This window comes from Hyperoodon ampullatus (assembly GCF_949752795.1).
Source record: "Hyperoodon ampullatus genome assembly, chromosome: 1".
NCBI classification, from domain to species: domain Eukaryota; kingdom Metazoa; phylum Chordata; class Mammalia; order Artiodactyla; family Ziphiidae; genus Hyperoodon; species Hyperoodon ampullatus.
The window spans coordinates 201,468,373-201,492,215 of NC_136914.1; the positions used below are offsets into that span (position 1 = coordinate 201,468,373).

The 23,843-nt window shown below is 36.5% G+C and overlaps 1 protein-coding gene across 2 annotated transcripts in view; it reads left to right on the plus strand.

Annotated features, from left to right (window-relative positions):
• Nucleotides 1–347: 347 nt before the first annotated feature.
• Nucleotides 348–23,843, plus strand: part of SLF2 (SMC5-SMC6 complex localization factor 2) — a gene marked incomplete at both ends in the record, with an annotated part of 38,492 nt that continues 14,996 nt past the window's right edge. The window contains 11 exons of one of the 2 annotated variants that reach the window (XM_079699878.1): nucleotides 348–487; nucleotides 3,066–3,109; nucleotides 3,621–4,345; nucleotides 5,691–5,748; nucleotides 10,177–11,165; nucleotides 12,151–12,221; nucleotides 15,090–15,212; nucleotides 16,143–16,310; nucleotides 17,443–17,545; nucleotides 20,872–20,947; nucleotides 21,749–21,890. In XM_079699878.1, the coding sequence (XP_079556004.1) occupies nucleotides 348–487; nucleotides 3,066–3,109; nucleotides 3,621–4,345; nucleotides 5,691–5,748; nucleotides 10,177–11,165; nucleotides 12,151–12,221; nucleotides 15,090–15,212; nucleotides 16,143–16,310; nucleotides 17,443–17,545; nucleotides 20,872–20,947; nucleotides 21,749–21,890 (2,639 nt within the window). Of the gene's footprint in view, nucleotides 540–3,065; nucleotides 3,110–3,620; nucleotides 4,346–5,690; nucleotides 5,749–10,176; nucleotides 11,166–12,150; nucleotides 12,222–15,089; nucleotides 15,213–16,142; nucleotides 16,311–17,442; nucleotides 17,546–20,871; nucleotides 20,948–21,748; nucleotides 21,891–23,843 lie in introns of those variants that run through there. The other variant, XM_079699879.1, reaches the window with a different exon arrangement.

Below are 23,843 nucleotides of genomic sequence, written 5' to 3' on the forward strand. Positions count from 1 at the left end.
CGTCCCCGTGCACGTGACGGGGGGCAGTTTTCCTTCTCTCCTCCCCCTCACCGAAACCCCGCCTTCTCCTGAGAGGCTGCGGCTTTCCATTGCGCCACGACAGGAATGACCGCCCTGCCAGCCAGTCAGAACGCGACGCTTCAAGTAAGACCCGCCTCCTGTTGGTCCTCAGGTTCCTTCCCGCTCACACCGGAGTCACTTCCGAAGAGAGAGAACCGCCATGAAGAGAGAAGGGGGTGCCGCCCACCTCTGCTCCGACAGCCTCCCTGAGTCCCAGCAGCAAGACGGCAACCACGCACCCAACCTCTCCAGCCACAGCACATGCCGCCGTCGCCAGCGGCGCCGACATGACAAGGCGCTGCATGCCCGCTAGGCCAGGTTTCCCCTCATCCCCAGCCCCGGGGTCGTCGCCCCCGCGCTGCCATCTGAGACCCGGTAGTACCGCCCCTGCTGCAGCGGGAAAGAGAACAGAGAGTCCTGGGGACAGGTACCGTGCAGAGGGCTTGAGAAGGGGCCGGGTCGCGGGGGCAAGGGTATGAGGGAGGACTGAGAACGGCCGCTCTTCCAGTTCCCGCCATCCTCCGCGAGCTCAGGCCTCCGCGTCCGGGGCCTGGCACACCACCGCCCCGCCTCCGCGCGGGGGCTGCTGGGAGCTGGAGTCTCCTTTTCTGTAGTTGGGACGCTGTTCTTGGTCTAGTGACCACAGCCTGGATGGCTACGGACCACCCGCCTTAGGTGGAACGTGATTTTTGTCCTTTACTTTAGCTGGACCTGGGGCCCTGACTGCTAAATGCATATTTAAGTGGTTTTCTGTACGCTGTCAGTTTTACTGATCCTAGTGGTTGAATAGTATAAGCCTTTTCTGTATTGTGGGTGAAATTATGTAAGATGTGATGAGGGAAATCCTTCCACGAATTGCTTTAAAGTCCACTACGCACGATAAGTCTTAATTTAAAAACATGCAGGTTTGGAATGTGATATGTTTTCTCCTTCAGTAACTTTACGCCTCTCCAAGAGGCCAGGTTTTTTTGTAAAGATTTTGTGGGAGCTATGTAATGAGATGGGGAGTTTAATCAAATGACATCCTCTGACAATAAAACATGTTTAAATTCTCTACGCACTTGGTACTGTCTTTTTTATTTTAAGTTTAAAAGCTTGTAACGTAAGTTTAACAGAAAATGTATCTTCAGATACTGTGGTACAGGTCCACAACCCCTTATCTTAATTCAGAAAGCTATGAAAATCGAAAGTTTTCAATAAGTTTGGCACCACATCTAACTTGGCAGCCAAACCTGACCAGAACTAAGGGAAGGCTGTAGATGGTCTTTATCTCATTAGGTGTGAGTGTTTGTAAGTTTTGCTGGAGAAATATTAATGTGTTTGCTTACAGGGTGCAGTCTCAGACCCCACTGGGGGCTTTACATAATGCATCCAAAAAAAAAAAATTAGAATTCTAAAACACATTTGGCCCCAAAAGTTTCAGATAAGGGTTTGTGTGCTGTTACAAATAATTTTTTAATTAGTTTAATTAGTTATAAATAAGTAATGGACCTTTCTGTGCATATGAAATTAGGGGACTGTTCTTTCTTGAAAGTCACATTCATGGTTGTTTTACAGGTTTCTTGTATGTTTTACCCAAAACCATTTTTCTCTCAGGTGTATTAACCAAAAAGATGTAATACTTTACGGAAGAGATGCAGTGTTACTTTTAGTAATTAACATAAAAACATTCAGTATTGTTTTGAGTTAATTAGCTGCTTTTTAGTCCTTTCTCATCTTTTATTCAACCAGTAACTGAAGGCATCATCCTTCTCCCCTTTGCAGACCTCTAGTATTTCTTCTTTTACCCTCTGATATAATTTATTTTATGAAAAAAATGCATAGATTCCCACTCATTCATTTCATAGCTGCTTAGCTTTTCTACCAGCATCTCAAACAAACATTGTGGACTCTCAGTAAACCATTAAGAATGGGCATTGCTATTCTAATGTGGCAAGTAAAGAGTACAAGATGTAGAAGAAGCATAACCTTCAAAGGACTTGGATTGTTCAAGTTTCCTCTGAGCATTCCAAGCTCATAGTGGATAAATATTTAGGGAAACTCATCTACTGCTTATTTTCTTTCAGCTAAAATGAATACATTTTAGCAAAATTTGCCAGAAAGGTGGTTTGTTGCTCAACATATAATAACATCCCTCTATGCAGTTGACAACTCTAAACACATGAACAAATCAGAATAAAAATTATGGTAATATGGTCCTACTTCACTTTGTGTTCATTGTAGGATGCAGAAACCCTTAAAAATTAAAACAGTTTGGTTTTTGTTATTCTTGTTAACTTTCTCCTTCCTCTGTGTTTTTCCCAGGCAACGCATTATTTTCGTAAATATCTTAAGAATTCTTAGTAAAAAATTAAGATTTTGAAACACGATTCATTCCAGTTTTTGCTGTTACTTAGATTAACATCTAACTGTAATGTATAAAGAGTATAGTATAAGGTTAGAACTTGATCCTTTCTTCCTTTTGCCCAGCACACTCTTCATCTGCCTCTCCAGACCAGCAGAATCACCCATATTTGCCATTCTACCATCTACTCTTGTTATGAGTCTGTTCAGGTTTTACTTAGTTTTTATAATCTCCATTATTCATTCAGCAAACATCTGTTGAGCATTATTTTGTACCTGGCACTGGAGGTATCAAGGAATAGGATCAGATCCCCTCAAGTTCTTTTCTTCTCCCACATAGCAACAAGCTTTTCAGTCCTAGGAAATACTCTACCAATTCCTTAGATCCATACTCTAGTCTTATCATTTTAGTACTATAGAGTATATAAACTTCAATACTGCTTTTATAAATTTACTCTTACAGGAAGTGCTGAATTTAATTTTTAAAATTTTTTATAATCATCTTAGCAAAGCATTATTGTCATTGTCAGAATTTGATTAAACCAGATAGTGAAATTCAGCCTATAGTCTATAAATCTACTAATATTCTCCACTTAATCTGAATTATTGAAGTTTTAATATTTGCTAATGTGATCCCATATTAGTTATGCTTTTATTTTCAGGAAGCAGTCAATTATAGATTTCTTCAAACCAGCTTCAAAACAAGGTATGTATACTGTTAATGCATTTTTTGTGGGATCTTTTGGGGAGGAAGATGGAGTCAATTTTTAAATCTACTCTAAACTCTAATTAATTTGATTAAACATGGTGTTCAAAATAGAAAATGTAAAGAAGATGCAGTGTTGTTTACAAAGATAAACAAGTTCTAAACATCATGAAGAAACTTTTTGCTGTTAGGCTTTCTTAATTGAAAATATACCAGTTAATAATGTTCATAATGTATACTATTTCGATTCTGTATTAAAGTAACTTATTTCATAAGTGGAGCTATAGGGAGCTTACATGATGTAACAAAAGGGAGATTTGTGAAAGTAAGGCTATTAAATCATGTCTTAATTCCCCCCCCAATAATATGTGTATCATTTAATTACCAATTTGAAAACTTTTGTGATAGCTTAATATTTTAAGTATAATAATTTATCATAAATATACAAATGTAATAGTTTGTGCTATTTTTAATAACATACAATGTGTATGTGTTTTAATTGGCTATTTAGATAGACATATGTTGGATTCTCCACAAAAATCGAACATCAAATATGGAGGAAGTGGATTGTCCATCAGTGGAACAGAGCAATTTGAAAGGAAACTATCCTCACCAAAAAGATCTAAACCCAAAAGGGTGCCATCAGAAAAGAGCCCCGTCTTAGAGGCATTCATGAAAGGTGTTAAAGAGCACCATAGAGATCATGGTGTACATGAGTCACGTCAGCCTTGTGTGTCACTGGCCACCAAATGTCCAAAGGCAGTTACAAAATATGTTCCTCCTTCATATCTCTTGTCAAAAGAGACGAAGAAAAAACATCAGTCTCCAGAGGGAAGGAAGTCACATTTCATTCATGAAAATAGCAGGGAGAAGAATGATGGAGATCGAGGCAAAATCAGTGCAGATTCTAAAAAGCAGGCTGCGGTCACAGAAGCCGACATCTTCAAGAACAGCTCCAGAAGTCTTAGCAGCAGGAGCAGCCTATCCAGGCACCACCCAGGAGAAAGCCCACTGGGAGCTAAGTTCCAGTTGTCTCTAGCTTCTTACTGCAAAGAAAGAGAACTAAAGAGGTTGAGAAGGGAGCAAATGGAGCAGAGAATCAACTCAGAAAATTCTTTCTCAGCAGCAAGCACTCTTTCCTTAAAATCCTCTAGTATAGGAAGAAGATGCAAACCAAGGCAGGAACAGAGTAAACAGAATGATGTCACAGCCGGAAATAGTAATCTTTCAAACCTGGTATGTGCAATAAATGCTGAATTAGCTTGGCTACTATTTTATCATATTTAGAATACTAAATCTAAAAATGTTTGATAATTGTCAAGAAACAGTTTGGTACCTTTTGTTAGGGAAATACTGATACACAGTTTGTATAGAAGCTAGTTTCATTAAATTTCCTCCAACTGTCCGTCACGCTTAGTAAAGCATTGTTTTTTGCCCATAATTTTTTCAGACCAGGAACAAAGATCTTTCTTAATCAGGAAAGTAAGCTTTTTTTTTTAGACAAATGCAGTTATTTTTAAGTTAGGCTGCACTAAAGGGAGATTCTTGAGGGAATGGAAAATCTAAAACAACAGGAAATGGTTTAGAACAGAGGTTCTCAAAATGTTCCTGGACTAGCAACATCAGCATCACCTAGGAACTTGTTAGAAATGCAGATTCTCAGGCCCCACTCCAAACCCAATGAACCAGAAACTGAAGTAGAGTCCAGCAATCTGCAATTAACAGGCCTACCAGATTATTCTGCTGCACTTTAAAGTTTGAAAATCACTGGCTTAGGTTATATGTCTTAAGTAGTTGAGTCTGGGTCTTAGAAAACTTAGAATATGATGAAAACTATCCAGATACATCTTAAGCTCATCAAACTTCTGTTTTGAGAATTAGCATAAAAGCTGTTCCTGTCCCCTGGAAAGTCAAGTTGTTAAGTACATCTGTTTCAGAAAGCTTCTCTACATACAGAGCAACTAAAGGAAGATGAGATATCAAGAAAGTGCTATGTTGATAAGGTACTATGAAATTTTAAAACCAGATGGACCAAATATAAACCAAACTATGACATTCTAAGAGTGAATGGAGTTGTATTTTATACTGCTGGAAAATTATATTTGTAAACTCATGGGTTTGTTTGCAAGGAATTTGGTGCCTTTACCAGTGAGATTTGCTAATGATCAATAGAAGTTAGTAACATTTGGTCCATTTTCATAACATTTCAGTGTTTGGTGGTGTATCAGTACCTAAACAGAAGTGTTGAAGAGTGAGTTGTAGCCATTTGGTAGGCAAATATTAGGCTATTTCTTTATTAAAATACTACAGTACAGTGCTCTAATATTAATCTTGAGCTATTAATAAAAATTTCTAAATTTACATTATGAAAACTGACATTTTTACATATGATACAAATGTACTTCATTTTTATGAAAAGACTTAAGAATTTAAAATATTTTATTATAGAAGTTTGGGTTTACCTCCAAATTTGGTGCTTGCTTTATTCAGTCTAGAAATCTGTGTTCAAATATCATGAAGAAAAGTTCACATTCTTGACTGTTCCCAACTCCTAATTAATTTCTTCTCATTTTGCTAATAGGAAAATGGACCTCTCTCAAGAAAAAGATCCTCTTCTGATTCATGGGAACCTGCCTCAGGTAGAATCAAAATTAAATTTCAGAATTTTAAATAAATTTGCATCTTAATGGCACTGTTTTTTACTTAAATTTGTTTAAATATGCAGTTTCCTTCCTAGAGGTAAATTGGGTGTCTCAGATTAGTTAAAAGTTTGGTAATGTTATATTCAGAAGGAATAGTTCTTGAATTCAGTATGTGTAAACAGTGGTTTGTCTTGACTCTTCTCTGCCTTCTTCAAGAGTTCCTAACAGTGTGCTTCTCATATTGGTACTCAGTGTTCTACTTTTGAATCCTTGGCTACATTAAGAAGCATAATCTTAAATTCTTGGAATTACGGACTGAGGTCTTGATATTATAGATGCTTTGTTTAAGTTTGAAACTGTTATCAAGGTCCAGAACTGTTTCTTAATATTTCAAATACAAAGGTCCCTTTTTAATATCAAATTCAAGGACACCTACATGATATTAATTTGTACTTTCAGTAACTGTTGATTGAGAAAATACATAATAACAAACAGCTACTGTTAATTCAGTAATTCTTAAAGTATTCTTTTTTAACTAGAAGATAGAACAGTGTAAAATTCAAGCACCGCAGAAATGTATAACATAGAAAATAAAAGGCCCCCAGAAATGCCAACTGTTCAAAATAGTCTGGTGTATCAAATTTCTTTTTCTGCTATAACTGCAGACTTTGAAAAATGGACATAAATTTCCAGTCAGTAAGATACATTGGACATAGTGATAATAGCCAACATTTATTGAGCACTTACTGTGTGCCATGCTTTTAATCATTTGATTCACATCCTTATAAGAGATGAAAAAACAGGTACAGAGAGACAGTTCTAACTCATTCTTCTTCAGGTTTCATGTAAAACTCTGTTTTTTATACATTCTAGAGGTGTACTGCATTTTGACCAAGTGATCTTGAGTCTTAAAATCCATCTGCAGCCAAGGCTGAAATCATATTTTACTATTTTAGAAGGACCTTCTAGAATAAAAGAATAAATTGGGGGTTTTATGTGTTTTTTAATTTTTAAAAATTTGACAGTATTGTTGGTTTTAGTGATCAAATTTTAGTGGATTTTGACATTATAGTACAAGAACAATAATTTCTCAGCCATGAGCCATGAGATTGCTCCTGTACTGTGTTACATATTTGTAACACTAAATAAATGATCACTTTGCACTGAGGTGAATGGAAAACAAAGTATCTTTAGGCTAGCTCTGCTAGTATAAGGGACCACTGGTGGTGGTGTTGCCACCAAGCTCTGTTCAGCATTTTTTTCTCTGATAATGACTAAGATAAAAATTCTCTTCAGTTCATGGGTTTGCAGATTTCATCAGTGGTGACTAAAGTAGTTTCCCATATACTGTTTCCCGCATTCTTGAACACTGCTTGAAAAGGATGCTTTCTACATATTTTCAGAGGCAGGTTTAAGGTAATTGCCTTCACTTGTTTTTGTTTTTGTTTTTTTTTGCGGTACGCGGGCCTCTCACTGTTGTGGCCTCTCCGGTTGCGGAGCACAGGCTCCGGACGCGCAGGCTCAGCGGCCATGGCTCACGGGGCCCAGCCGCTCCGCGGCATGTGGGATCTTCCCGGACCGGGGCACGAACCCACGTCCCCTGCATCGGCAGGCAGACTCTCAACCACTGCGCCACCAGGGAAGCCCCCACTTGTATTTTTATTTCTAATATGTTTGCATGTTTTCATAATCCTCATTAATAATTATGGTGTTGTAATCTTAGTAAGCATACATTTATACTTCAGTTGAATATCAACAGAATATAACGGGCATAAGGGGATTTTTCACTCTAGATAACATGAAGAATGTTTATCTTAATCTGATAGATAAATAATGAATAGATACTAATAATCCAAATATTATGTTATATTTATATTACTGCTAACTACACTTAACAGTTGTGGTGATATACATAATCACACATTCATTAATCACACACAAGTTCAGGGATTTCAAAAATGTTGGTAGGGTAGGCATTTAGCTCTTTGGTCTTCCAGAGCCCTGTCCTTTGGCTGAATTCTGAGGACCAACTTAATCCCTCCCTAGTTTATTCCATAATTTATTAATAACCAATCCCCTATTGAGCATTTGGAGTTTTCCTTTTTTTCTTTTTACAAATTCAGTCCCTATCTTATCTGAGTATTTTATATGTTAATAGATATTTGAAGTGTTGTAAAACAAACATTCAGCCTACAGGTTGTACAAGAAGTATGAAAAGAATCATGAAATGTTTATAGTTACATTACTGCCCTAGAGAGCTTGCAAAAGGAGACCTGTAGTACCAATTCACCCTCCTCTTAACACTAGATGTTAAAAGCTCTTAATAAGCTGATTTATTAATAAACTTATTTATTAATAAGCTTCCCTGGTGGCTCAGTGGTTAAGAATCCGCCTGCCAATGCAGGGGACACGGGTTTGAGCCCTGGTCTGGGAAGACCCCACATGCTGCAGAGCAACTAAACCTGTGCGCCACAACTACTGAGCCTGCGCTCTAGAGCCCGCAAGCCACAACTACTGAGCCCGTGCGCCTAGAGGCTGTGCTCTGCAGCAAGAGAAGCCCGCGCATGGCAGTGAAGACGAGCCCCTGCTCGCTGCAACTAGAGAAAAGCCCGCACGCAGCAACAAAGACCCAATGCAGCCAAAAGTAAAATAAATTAATTAAAAAAAAAAAAAAAAAAAACACCGTCCACTTTAAAAAAATAATAATAAGCTGATTTTTCCTAAACTTTGCCCACAGTTTTTCTTTCCTCCTAGGTAAGTCTTTACTTCTTAAACAAAGCAGGAATTTCCCCTCATTACTAGCTGTGTATAAATTGACTTCTCTAAGGAAATGGAGCAAAACTCAAATTGGCAGCTCTGTAGCTTTTTTGTAACCCCCAAACTTAAGATAATCAGTGTAAGTCTTCTCTTTTTCTTAGTTATCTGATTTCTCATCCTGTCCTATAAGGGACCTCTGTCCTTTTTTATAAGACATTTAACCCCAGAAAACTTAGTGGGCATGGAATGATTTCTCAGGTAATAAAAATATCTGTAGAAGAATGTAGATAGGAGCATTTGTTTATTAATTGATTTTTCATTCTTATAAATTGAGTTTTCCAGAGTATGTATTGATCAGGTTATGTAAATAATTGCTTAACTCTTGAGTTTTTTTGGTTTTTGTTTTTTAAGTCAAGCTGTTAAGAATTTGGGGATATCTGTCCATGTGCAGAAAGAACTTGATTTAGAGAAATTTGATTTTGAGAATACTAGTTATATAAATAGTGAATTTTTAATGAATAATAAATTTTAAGAGTGAATTAATGAAACATCACATTTTTAAACACAGAAATTTTAAAAAACTGGTTAACTCAAATATATGTGCTTCTGGATGGAGCTCCTAACACAGAGACAGGTTGTATTAGTTTCCTAGGGCTGCCATAACAAAGTTCCTAAACCTAGGTGGCTTAAAACAACAGAAATTTATTGTCTCATGATTCTGGAAGCTAGAATTCCCAAACTAAGGTTATCAGCAGGACCATGCTCTCTCTTAAAAACTATAGGGGAGACTCCTTTTACTTGACCTTCCAGCTTCCGGCGTTTGTCTACAATCCTTAGCATTCCTTGACTTGTAGGTGCATCACTCCAGTCACGTGACATCTTCTTCCTATGTGTCTTCATGTTATCTTCCTTCTGTATGTCTTCCTCCATGTCCAAATTTCCTCTTTTTATAAGGACACCAGTTGTGTTGGATTAGGACCCACCCTAATGACCTCATTTTAATTTGATTGCCCCTATAAAGACCCTATTTCTAATTCAGGTCACATTCTGAGGTTCTGGGAGTTAACACTTCAACATATCATTTTGGGAGCTACAGTTCAACCCATTAACACAGCTGAAGACTAGAGGGATATATGGGAAAGAATAAACAATTTAATAGTAGGGGAAAAGACTTAGGGGAATTTTTTTAATTGAGAAATTAAAATTTTTCTGCCTTCAACTAGTTATTGTGTATGTTGTTTTAAGGTACTATAAATTTAGCTGTAAAAGTGTTACATTTCTAGAACCAGGTAGGCTTTAGTCTAAGAAAGAGTATATGCACTTTGAGGAAAAGTGCCTTTAGGATCCTTTCCTTGATACGGATATGCAGTTTTTTAGTGTTTTGGGTTGTAACACCTCTAATTCTATTTAGGAGGTAAACTTTTAATAGCTTTTGAATGAAAATGAGCATTTGTCATTAGCGTTGGACTAAATTTCATGGACACTAGTATTTATCAATTAATAAATAAAATATTAACTCTGTTTCCTCATTCCATATGTAGCTAATAATCTCAGCCTAAACTTTTAGAATTTAAACATTTTGTCAGGGTATTCTAGACACTTACTGAATAAACTTTAATAAGATAGGAAAGTATACTTTTCACTAATCTGGCAAAAATTAAATTTTAGCAGGCTCTAAGCAGAATAAATTCCCTGACAAAAGAAAAAGGAACTCTGTGGACTCAGATCTGAAAAGCACAAGAGAATCTATAATGCCAAAAGCAAAAGAGTCCTTCCTTGAGAAGCGTCCTGATGGACCACATCAGAGAGAAAAATTTATAAAACATATTGCACTGAAGACACCTGGTGGTGTATTGCGCTTGGAAGATATATCCAAGGAACCGAATGAAGAAGCTGATTGCTCCTCTGCAGGCTTGGCACCTTCAAATTCTGGGCACCATTCTTCCAGGAATAGTGACCAAATTCGTGTGGCAAGTACCAAAGAGACTAAGATACAGAAACCCCACTTATCTTTACCTCAGGAAAAGTCTGCAGTTAAAAAAGCTAGCAACCTTCAGAAAAATAAAACTGCTAGCTCTGTGGCATCACAGGAGACAAAACTTCTACCTTTACTTTCCCATGTTCCAAGTGCTGGTTCCTCTCGGGTTCCATTAAATGCTAAAAATTGCACTCTTCCAGTTCCTAAAAAAGATAAAGAGCGTTCCTCATCTAAAGAATGTTCTGGGCATTCTACAGAGTCCTCCAAACACAAGGAACACAAAGCAAAGACTAATAAGGCTGATTCTAACGTACCTACAGGGAAAATTTGTGGGGGATCTTTGCATTCAGAATATGGCACTGCTACAAAGTCTCCCCCGGCTGCTTTGGAAGTTGTGCCATGTATTCCGAGCCCAACAGCACCTTCAGATAAAGCCCCTTCAGATAAAGAGAGTTCAGGAAATTCCAATGCAGGTAGCAATGCACTGAAAAGAAAACTAAGGGGTGATTTTGATAGTGATGAAGAAAGTTTAGGTTATAACCTAGACAGTGATGAGGAAGAGGAAACATTAAAATCACTGGAAGAAATAATGGCTTTGAACTTCAGTCAGACTCCTGCAACTACAGGAAAGCCTCCTGCTCTTTCTAAGGGGCTTAGATCTCAGTCATCAGACTATACAGTAAGTAGTTTTATGACATTTATCTTTACTTGAAGAGAGAAAGATGGATTGACTAGTGAAAGAGGGATAGATTGTTAGAACTTACTTTAAAATTCACTGTTTGTTACAACTTATAATTAGACTGAAAGTGGTATAGTTCTTTTTTGGTTAATGGATTTCCCATATCTTCAGCTTTATAACTGTAAATCAGTGGTCTCCAAACTTTTTTTGATCACACACACATTTATTAGTAAAAATTTTGAGCATGTACCCCAATATATATGTATACCTATAGATTATATACATGTACTACTATACTACTATGTACTTTCTGAAGCATATGAAGAAAACAGAATTTGAAAGGAAGAAGAAGAAAGTGTTTTCCTATATAAGTTATATAGAAGTTACAATAGAGTAAGTTCTACTGGAGTTTCTATAGAAGTTCCATATAAATAGAAGTTCTATTATTTTCTTCCTGCACCCCAATGGATCACCTTGCACACCCCCTGCTTTGGAGACCACTGCTGTAAATGAAGGTAGAGTGTAGAAATGTTGTTAATTGTGGTGTGCAATTTTATTTATAAAGTGCTTCATTCTATCTTGGGAATAAGCTGAATTAAATTCTCACGTGTGTAAAATTTGGTGGGGAAGGTGTTAATGTTTCATGGTAACACCTAAAAATTAGTAGTTTAATTCCACTAAAATAGAATTTAAAAATAAAGACAGGGTAGCTGTGGAGCCCTTGGGTGTTGACAGTCAGTTCCTAAGGCTAGCAGGGTTTTTATAAGTAGTGCCTTTCCTAATAGATGGTAAAATCAAATTGCCTGCAGTACAAAATTCTAGATTTAAAGCATGATGGTGAAAATTATCTTTTTAAGAAAGATATCCTCCTGGCCCAGGTTATTGAAATAGAAAATATTTTTTAGTCTTCTGAATAATTTAAAACATCCCAATTCTTCTACTAAGGTATGTTATAAAGTATTCCCAAATTTTCTTCTTGTTTTAGGAACATGTTCATAGTGGAACTTATACAAATACTTTAGAGCGTCTAGTGAAGGAGATGGAAGACACACAAAGGTAGGTTAGCATCGTGACTATCTTGCTAAATTTAACATACTGTTTGTTTGTATGGCTGGCTTTTAATTTACCTTAAAAAAACATGAGAAATTAGCATGTATTTTGTGCTAGTGCTATTATAACAGTTTTGCTGTCAACTATGTTAGAAATAAGGTGTTCTTATTTACAGGCTGAATCAGAAGATCCTGGTTTTTATGGCGTACTGCATTAATTAATAGTACGAATTCCTTTCTGCTTACCACAGCTGGTACCTGGTAGCTGAAGTTCTTGATCAAAAGCATAGGTAGAAATTTTTTTTTTTTTATTGTGACAAAAATATATAACATAAAATTTACCATTTCAGTCATTTTTAAATGTATAGTTCACTGGCATTACCATACATTTCACATTGTTGTGCAACCATCATCACCATCCATCTCCAGAACTTTTATTTTCCATCTTCCCTAACTGAAATTTTATACCCGTTAAACAATAACTGCCTATTCTCCCCTTCCCTCTAGCCCCTGGCAACTACCACTCTTTCTGTTACTATGAAATTGACTATTCTAGGTACCTCATATAAATGGGATCATACAGTATTTGTCCTTTTATGACTGGCTTATTTCACTTAGCATACTGTCTTCAAGGTTCATCCATGTTGTAGCATGTGTCAGAATTTTCTCTTTGAATTTTTGAATTTTATTTATTTTTTTATACAGCAGGTTCTTAAGAGTTATCTATTTTATACATATTGGTGTATATATATCAATCCCAATCCCCCAGTTCATCCCACCACCACCACTCCCCCCGCCATTTTACCCCCTTGGTGTCCATATGTTTGTTCTCTACATCTGTGTCTCTATGCTCTGCAAACGGTTCATCTGTACCATTTTTCTAGGTTCCACGTATATGCGTTAATATACAATAATTGTTTTTCTCTTTCTGACTTCACTCTGTATGACAGTCTCTAGATCCATCCACGTCTCTACAAATGACCCAATTTCGTTCCTTTTTAAGGCTAAATAATATTCCACTGTATGTATATACCTCATTTTATTTATCCATTTATCTATTGATGGACGCATTTGGGTTGCCTCTGTTTTTTGACTACTGTAAATTTTGCTGCTATGAACATGGGTGTACAAATTGTCTCTTCAGGTACCCACTTTAAGTTCTTTTGTGTATATACCCAGAAGTGGAATTGCTGGATCATATGGTAATTCTATACATAATTTTTTGAGGAATTGCTGTACTGTTTTCCATAGTGGCTGTACCATTTTATATTCCTACCAGTAGTGCACATGGGCCCAGTTTCTCTACCTCCTCACAAGCACTTGGTTTTTCTGGTTTTTTAATGATAGCCATCCTAACAGGTATGAAGTGGCATCTTCATACTTGTTAAACATTTGTGTGCCGTCCTAGTCCAAGTTTTGAAACGAGTATAACCAGAAGTGGTATTTCTACATCAAATTACTCTTTTGAGGAAGAAGTTTAGAATTATTACTGATAACCCCCCCACACACACACACAGATACAGAAATCAAAAAGTTTGGGAATTACAATAACCCCAATGATATTTATGTAACTAGTTGCAAACTGCTTTTGTTTATGAAAGGGGAAAAATAATATTCCTTATTAGTTAAAAGACTATCCTTGAAACTAATGCAGAGAAATTCACTGAAACCTCAGTTGGCTTGAAGTTGGTATATATGTGTCTTTAAGTAGCTAAGCATAGGAATTGCAGACAGTTAGTAAGTGAGGAGTATTCCCCTTTCTGAATTTAACTGGAGAAATTTGTCTCTACTATAAAATTCTTTTTTTTTTTTTTTTTTTTAGCTGCACTGTGCAGCATGTGGGATCTTAGTTCCCCAACCAGGGATGGAACCCGTGCCCCCTGCAAGGGAAGCATGGATTCCTAACCACTGGACTGCCAGGGAATTCCTGTCAACTGTAAAATTCTTTAAAAGTTTCATGAATTCATGTGATTTGTGATGTCAGATCTGAAGTTGCTTATTTAAAATTGAACATTGCACAGACCAAAGGCAGAGGTTCTAGTTTGATCTGATGATTAACTCTTTCCTGTAGTGATAGAGCAGTGCCTTTACTGGTCATTTACTGTTGTATTTATACTCATCTACTGTGGGGCTGGAGCTGGGAACAAGGACCTTGGTTAAAGTAACTTAATCTTGGCAAGCAATATAAGCAAGGACTCCAGAGCTAAACTCTCTGGCTTTGAATCCCAGCTCCTTACATTGTGAGCTTGAGCAAGTTAGCTTTTCTAATGCCTGTTTCCTCATGTATGAAATGGGTAATAATCTACCTCATGGAATTGTTGTGAGGGTTAAAAGAGTTAATACATGAAGTCCTTGGTACAGTGTCATAGTAACTGCTTAGTAAGTGTTGGGTGTTGGTGATAATCACAGTGACAATGGTGATGACTACTGCTTCTAGAAAGCCTAGTTAACATTATCAGGTTGTTGGTCTACTGGAAGTCCAATGAGCATTAAAGATTAGAGGGATAATCAAATCAGTGGTGTTTATTCTTTGTGGTTTTTGCTCCTCCGATCTCTAAATGATTTGGACATCTTTCTTTTTTTTTTTTTTTTTTTTTTTTTTTTTGTGGTACAAACATATTTTATTAAACACAGAGGAGGAAAAAAACCCCAAACAGCAGAAACACATAGCCAGTAATGTTTATGCATGTTTAAACCTCTTGAGTTGATCTTAGTCATTACTATTCTGGTTGGACATCTTTCTTGAAGTCCTAGCCGTAAAGAAATATTCAAATCTTTTAATAAGAGTTTTCTTTGGTGCTGCTTTTAGACATACCCTAAAAATAAAAAAATCTTTAGTTTAAGCCATTTATTATAACATTCTTTCGATTCTCAGGCTAGATGAACTGCAGAAGCAACTACAGGAAGACATAAGGCAGGGCCGAGGCATTAAATCCCCAATCAGAATTGGCGATCAAGACAGTACAGATGATGAAGATGGCCTCTTAGAAGAGCACAGGTATGTGTAATATCTTTGTAAACGGTGGTGTATCATAACTAGACTTATGATGGTCATTTTGCAATGTATAGAAGTACAAAATCAATATGATGTTGTGTAATAGGAACTAACAGTATTGTAGGTCAGTTATACTTCAAAAACAAACTCAAAGAAAAAGATCAGATTTGTGGTTACCAGGGGCAGAAGGTTTGGGGGAGAGAAGATTGAATGAAGGTGGTTAAAATGTACAAACTTCCAGTTATAAGATAAATAAGTACTAGGGATGTCATGTACAGCATGAGAAATATAATTAACACTGCTTTATGTTGTGTATGAAAGTTGTTGAGAGAGTAAATCCTAAGAGTTCTCCCCACAAGAAAAAAATTTATTTTCCTATTTCTTTAATGTTGTATCAGTATGAGATGGTGGATGTTCACTAAACTTGTCATAATCATTTCATGATGTATGTAAGTCAAATCCTTATGCTGTATATTTTAAACAGTTCTGTATGTCAGTTATACCTCAATAAAACTGGATAAGTAAATAAATAAAATCAGAGGAAAGAAGAGCACAGGGACAGCATTTTTCATGATGTATGCTGTATTAAAAATACATTTTAAAATTTTGTTTTCCTAAAATAAATGGGCCATTGATGGTTATTTACTCTGTGAATAATCTATGATGGGTTTTTAATCCATCTGGGGTGGATTTGAAAGGCAGATTTTAAGGCCAAGTTACATTTTTGTCTTTTCACACAGACACATTTAGTGGCTTTGGACTATAACTATTCAATACTAGCAAAAAGTGGGAGAGCAGAACATGTGTTCTCATGTTCATCTTCTAATGTGGGATTAATAGTGGTCCTAAGAAAAGGGTTTTTTGCACCCAATCTTTAAATACAAAATTATATGCAGTATAACTGTTCAGTATTCAATAACTTCTTTTTTTCAGAGAATTTCTAAAGAAATTTTCAGTTACAATTGATGCTATTCCTGATCATCATCCAGGCGAAGAAATATTTAATTTCCTTAATTCTGGAAAAATTTTCAATCAGTATACCTTGGATTTAAGAGACTCTGGTTTTATCGGACAAAGTGCTGTAGAAAAGCTTATTCTTAAGTAAGTAGGAAAAGAGACATTTAACTCTTTCTTGTATAAAAATTGAAAGATTTCTGACTGATGTAAGCTTCTGAAAGGTTAATTTCTATTCTGACCTATCCAGTTTCCTCATCCTCTTACTTATTACTGTTGCTCTTTGTGTTTTATTATTTAGTTATAGGAAGCAGTGTAAGGTAGTCGCTTGGCATATTACATGCCTTTATTAGTTAGGGTTAAGATCAGTATCTAATGACAGGGACTGTCAAAATAACAAGGCTTAGGGAGGCACAAGAGGGAGGGGATATCAGGATATATGTATACATATAGCTGATTCACTTTGTTATACAGCAGAAGCTAACACAACATTGTAAAGTAATTATACTCCAATAAAGATGTTAAAAATAAATAAATAAATAAAATAACAAGGCTTAAACAAGAAGTATATTTCTTTCTGATGTGGAAGAAGTTCAGAGGTGGGAAGTCCAGGGCTGGTGTTTCACCATATAATCTTTCTTCCCCACCATCCTTAGCACCTGGTTGCTTCAGGTGCTACTGGAGCTCCAGCCTTTAAATTCCCAGAAACCCCACACAACATTTCTACTTATGGTTAGTTGGGTAGAACTTAGTCAACATGGCCACACCTAGCTACAAGGAAGGCTGAGAAGTGATTTTTATTTCAGGCAGCCAGTGTGCCCAGCTAAAAACCCCAGGGTTCAGTTACCAAGAGGAAAGACAAGAATAAATGTTGGGATTAACAGTCTCTACCACAATACTCAAAACTGGTCTAATTTCTCTCAGTACGTGATAGCTCAGATCCAGAGAGATCACATTAATTGTGGTGCTGAGTTTTATGGAAGTACAAACCCAAGTTGGCAAAAGCAAACGATGCTCTGAGACTTGATAGGCTCTTCAACACTGCCAGCTACTGTAGATTTGACCAACAGATAAATCTGGAGCCAAGCCAACAGATTGGTTCAGCTTTAGGCCACTGATTGAATTTCTAATGAGTAACCCATCCACATTGGGGTAGAGTCCACCTCCACGGACTGCGATGGTTTGCTTGCTCATTTCCCTGATTATGTCAGATGTGGTAGTGGTAGAAGTTTCTTGCCGTGAAGATAACAGTCATATTGATTTCACTGTATTTTTTCAGATCAGGAAAAACAGATCAGATTTTTTTGACAACACAAGGCTTCCTTACCTCTGCTTATCACTATGTCCAGTGTCCTGTACCTGTGTTAAAGTGGCTGTTTCGGGTAAGAGAAATATTTGGGGGGTATAGTTGCCTCTTGCTATATTTCCCAGTCAAAAATAAACTTCTAAAATATAATCTTATTTGCACATTACTAGAGAAAAAATTTAGCATATCAAACCCAGGATTTTAGTGGGCTAGAATGAAGCAAGAAGAGTCAGAATAAAGAGATGATAAAAGAAATGCTAAGGCTTCCCTGGTGGCGCAGTGGTTGAGAGTCCGCCTGCCGATGCAGGGGACACGGGTCTGTGCCCCAGCCTGGGAAGATCCCGCGTGACGCGGAGCGGCTGGGCCCGTGAGCCGTGGCCACTGAGTCTGCGCGTCTGGAGCCTGTGCTCTGCGACGGGAGAGGCCACGGCGGTGAGAGGCCCGCGTACCAGTTAAATTCAGAAAGGGGAATACTCCTCACTTACTAACCGTCCGCAAAAAAAAAAAAAAGAAGAAGAAATGCTAATGCAGATAGTGTGCAGGATAGGCAATAATGCTAGTTGTGCCTAAGACGTTTCATCCCACTGGTAAATCACTGTTGTGGTTTGCTTTAGAAGAAGTCTTCTAATGCTTGCGTACCTGGTGGGATTTTTTTCTGCCTTTTCCCCCCTGTTTTTGTGGAGGTGCCTACATACATTTTTAGGATTTGACTTGTATACTGATATTTCCCCATTCATAACTGGGTGCGGGGAGTGCAAATCCAACTGAATATTTCTTTTCCCCATTCGTATTTAACTTTTAAATCCACTTAAATAATTAATTTTGTATTATCTACATGGTAACTATAAATTTCAGTGGTATCAGTGAACTGTAACTACTATATATGTGAAGTGAGAAGTGGGAAAAATATATGCAGTTTCTATTCTGGGCTTTAAGGTTACATTTCAGAGAATCTCATATTTGCAAGAACTAGATATTCCAATATAGTTTTTCATGCATTTTTCATATAGCTGCCATGTTTGAGTGCCAACTATGCCAGGTTGTGGAGAGAACAGCAATTTAAAAAATCAGTGTTTCTGATTTCATGAAACCCACATTCTAGTATAGAGGAGATAGACAATAAACAGGTGTGTGTACGTTTATAGATATGTCAGATGGTAAATGGGAGAAGGGCATTCTAGGCAGAGAGAATAACAGGTGGGACAGACTGTGGGGCAGGAGCATTTGCTTCCAGTGGTTAGGAGCTCACTACTTGGATCCCAGTGATTTTTTTTTTTAAACAGTCCTAATTAAATCAAAATTTGCCTCCAAATGGTTTTTTAAGTAGTAGTACTAATTATCTTTTCTGTAGCTTCCCACAGTATGCCTCATCTGCCTAACAGTCCTTCAGTTAAACAACTATCATGACCCTCATTACTCCCCACACTAAACTTTCTCGAGTCACTAAATATCCAGTCCCTTTACTGATCACCTTTCTGAATGACCTTTAGCTTGTCAGTTTCCCTCCTAAAGTGTCCTCCTTCCCCCCAGTAAATGAATATATGCTCCAGATAAGGTCTTTCCTAACAGCAGTTTCCAGCAAGTCTCTTATGCATCTACCCCCGCCCCCACATATTTATGTTTATTGCGATTCAAAACTTCATTTGTTATCACACCAGGACCTCTTTATTCTCTAATTATGTAATATATCTTTTCTTAAACTTACAAGTAGGACTTTGCATTTATCTGTGTTTTCATCTTGTTGGTGTGGGCCTATCATTTTAGCCTTTAAAACCCTAATGATGACATACAAGCATATCTTCATGCAAGCAGCTTTTTATACTCTATATTTATTCTTTGAAAAGCAAACTAATAATCATTTGTTAAGTGCTTTTTCTGTGTAAGACACTTTGTCTTGTTTCTCCTTTTCAATTCCAAGTCCCTTTTTCATGAAGGAGAGACTTACCAACTTATAAGTTTTTTTTTTTAATAAAGTATGTCAGAATTCATTTTAATGCTATAGTCCTGATAGTTTGAAATTTAATTGTTAAAATGTAATTGAAATGTTTACATCTTCATGATTTTATCATGTGTCTAAACATAGTTGACCAGAAAGACAATGTGAGCAGAATATGTGCTGTTTTATAACTTTTTTTTTTCAGGTAACAATAAATTATTGAGTATTTTCATCTCAGTAGAAACATGTTATCATTCTTTTTAATGGCTTTATATTGTATACTATATTGTAATAGTAGTAGTATTCCTTTGTAGTGCTGTACCATGATTTATTTATTTATTTAACCCAATCTCAATTGATAGACATTAGATTGTTTTATATATATGTATGTATCTCTTTACATATTTATTTATCTTCATGTACTGTATTGCCCACCTTAAAATTCATCACCCCCCACAAAAAGATTATTATTATGCAGAACTTGTCCAGTGTCCAACATGGCTTTGAATGGTGCTGCCCCTAGTGGCAGAGTGTAATGACTCAAACATCATAGCAAAGACATTTTTTCACTTAGGTTGACTTGGAAATGACACAAGTTATATGCCTGATTGAAACCAGAGTTTAGGCTATTCACCCTTATATTTTAGATTTAAATTTATTATAATCATAATCCATGGTTTCAAAACAAAAGAGAAATAGAAATACAACATTTTTTTTCTACAAAACCACTTTAAAATAACTTTCAATATGTTATGATTTTTTAACATCTTTTAAACTTGAGATTTTGTTCCCAGAAAGTTGTCTTGTAAAATTACATTAATTATATGCTTCTGTATATAAATTCCTGTACGTTAAAAAGGCTGAGTAGAGCAAAGTGTAAGGACAATGACTTTGCATAAATATTACCAAATGACTTTACAATTTTTACCAAATTACACTCATACTGGACATACTCCCTCTTTCCTAGTACTCTTGTGAACACTGGGTATTATGAAAACTCTTAATCTTTACCAGTCTTGAAGTCAGCTGATGATATCATGTCATTTTTCTTTGCATTTCTTTGATTACTAGTGATTCTGAATAGCTCTTAAAAATATACATTGGTCTATTAATTTGTATATTTGTATCTTTTCAAATATTTTTACTAGTTTGTGGTTTGATTTTTGCTTGTGATGTGATTCATTTAATAGCCTTCTCCTTTATGGTCTTTGGGTTTCATGGCATAATATGAACTAGAAAGGTATTTTTGATAGTTTTTAAAGTTATATTTATCTAATTATAGATGAAAGTTGTAAAAAAAAAAAGAAAACAAGCAGCATGTTAGAATGGAAAGGGCTCTGACTTACAAATCAGACCTGCATTTAAATTCCAACTCATGTATTATGTTGGGTGGAGTATGTTCATCTCTCTGAGCCTCTTTGCTCTTTCTTCTCTCTTAATACTCTATCATTTATCTACTTTGGCAGATGATGTCAGTTCATACAGACTGTATTGTGTCTGTGCAGATTTTAAGTACATTAATGGAAATAACAATAAGAAATGGTGAGTAGATAAATTTATTGTGATTAACAGTGTGAATTATTGGTTGCTTTGTACATGATCTCTTTCATATTACTAAACAATTAGGATATTTGGATATATAGAATAAAAAATTATTTTTGTAATATAAAGTCTTTAATAATGAAATGAAACTCCAATAAAAAATGAGTGCATTTTTCTAGTTGCATTGAGAAAAGGGGTATAAGATCTTGCAAGTGGCATCCCTTACCTAATTTTTACCAAGACATAGCTTACTGTGCTGGATAAGTGGAAATAGTTGCAAGTTTATTTAGCCAATTAACTTTGATGGCTTTTTGGTGAGCAACAGTATTGTACTGATTATGCACTGAGAATATTGAAAGTATCCACTGCAAAACTGTGACAGTTGCATTCTTACCTTTGAGATCCCTTATAATGAAACAAGCATTGTGATTTACCTTTTTCACTTGTTTTAAGGCTTGGGACTATATAGGCACTGAACATGGTAAAATCTTTGTGTTAGCAGTAGTTGGTTTTTTACTGCTGTTATTTTCCAGTCTTTTGAAAATGTTCCTCCTGAGTTACACCCTTTTATCCATCACTTGCAGATATTTTGTTTATAAATGTCATTTCCTTCACATTTATTTGAAAATCTGTAATTCCTATATGATCATTCTAAATAACTATATGGTTAACATATCATTACCAGCTGCCATTTCTATAAAATCATAGTAATAATCCATGTTTCATGTGCAGACTGTCATCTTGCAACTATGGTTTTGTGAACCCAGGATTTGGGATAAAATATTTTCTTCTGTTAACTAGATACCTTCAGTGATTCACCAGTTTGGCCTTGGATCCCATCATTGTCTGATATAGCTGCTGTGTTTTTCAATATGGGAATTGATTTTAAATCTTTGTTTCCTCTGGAGAATCTTCAGCCAGACTTTAATGAAGATGATCTAGTGTAAGTGTTCTTTTCATAATTAACTCCAAAAATTGTCTTCTAAACAATTTATATATAAACAGTTAATATTCATTTGATAAATTCAGTATTCATGCTTGATTTTTTTTAATCTTAAAGTTGAAATGGATCTTGAATTAGATATATTCTTAACATCTAACTTAATCTAAATGCCATCAGCATGTTTAACAGGGAAAAAATGGGAACATTTTTTAAATTAAAAAAAAATTTTTTAAATAAGACTGCCTATTGTTATTTACCATTATTTTGGAGCTACTGGCCAAAACAATTAGACAAGAAAAAAGAAGAGATATAAAGATAGGAAATGAGTTGGTGAAAGATTCATTATTTGCAGAAAAAGTGATTTAATATATACATAGAAGCCTAAGAATCAACTGAAAAGCTATGGCAAACCAGTAAGAGAATTTGGTATGGATGCCAGGGTACAATGTTAATAAAGAGAAATAAGTAACCTTAAGGTATATGAACTGTAGCTAGTTAATAGATACACTTCATTTGCAATAGTAAGAAAAATATATTAAATACCTTGGACTAAAATAGATGTGTGTGTGTGTGTGTGTGTGTGTGTGTGTGTGTGTGTGTGTGTGTGTATATATAAACATTACTAAGAGACAAAAAAGAAGACCAGATAGGAAAATTCAGCATCATAAATACATTAGAGCTACCCCTGAGGTGAACTGTGAACTTGATGAGATCCTAATAAGAAATGAAACTAACACAACATTGTAAATCAACTATACTCCAATAAGATTAAAATAAAATAAAGAAATGCTAGTCAAATTTTTGTGGGGACGAGGGTAGTTGGGACTCTACAAGTGATTCTAAAGTCATATAGAAAAAATACCCAGGAAAGTTTTGAGAAAGAAGAGTTATGAGGCGGGACTGACCTTAGCAGATAATAACATGGGACAAATGCAGGTATTCATAGCTTCATCAGTGGAACAAAATAAGTCCAAGGCCAACTATACTTTATATGAGGATTTTGACTTTGCGGCAGGTGGGTGCCCTGACCCCTGCATTGTTTAAGGGTCAACTGTAGGGACTTTCCTGGTGGCACAGTGGTTGAGAATCCGCCTGCCAATGCAGGGGACACGGGTTCGATCCCTGGTCCGGGAAGATCCCACATGCCGCAGAGCAGCCAAGCCCATGCACCATAACTACTGAGCCTGCGCTCTAGAGCCCGTGAGCCACAACTACTGAGCCCACGTGTCACAACTACTGAAGCCCACGCACCTAGAGCCCTTGCTCCACAACAAAGAGAAGCCACTGCAGTGAGAAACCCGTGCACCGCAACGAGGACCCAACACAGCTAAAAATAAATACATACATACATACTTAAAAAAGGAAAAAAAAGGGTCAACTATATAAGAATGGAACTCTGGTCACAGACAAAGGCTTAATTTGAAATTAATGAAAAGATCAATAACCTATTAGAAAAATGGACAAAGGAAATAGGCAGAAAAAGAAAAGAAATTAAAACAGTTCTTGGGCTTCCTTGGTGGCGTAGTGGTTTGAGAGTCCACCTGCCGATGTAGGGGACACGGGTTCGTGCCCCGGTCCGGGAAGGTCCCACGTGCCGTGGAGCAGCTAGGCCCGTGAGCCATGGCCACTGAGCCTATACGTCCGGAGCCTGTGTTCCGCAACGGGAGAGGCCACAACAGTGAGAGGCCCGCGTACCACAAAAAAAATAACAGTTCTTAAACTTTATGAGAATATTCTCATCTTCACTTTTTCAAAAAAAAAAAAGCAAATTTTTGTTACTTGGTATATCCAGAACCAAACTCTTCATCTCTCCGTTTCTTTTCACCCCATACAGGATCCCTCCTTGTTGCTCAGATGTAACCTGTATCTGAAAATATGTTGGATAGCAAATTTTCACATGAAGACTGTATTCCATCATCCATCCTATTCCATTTAAATAGGAAAAATAATGCT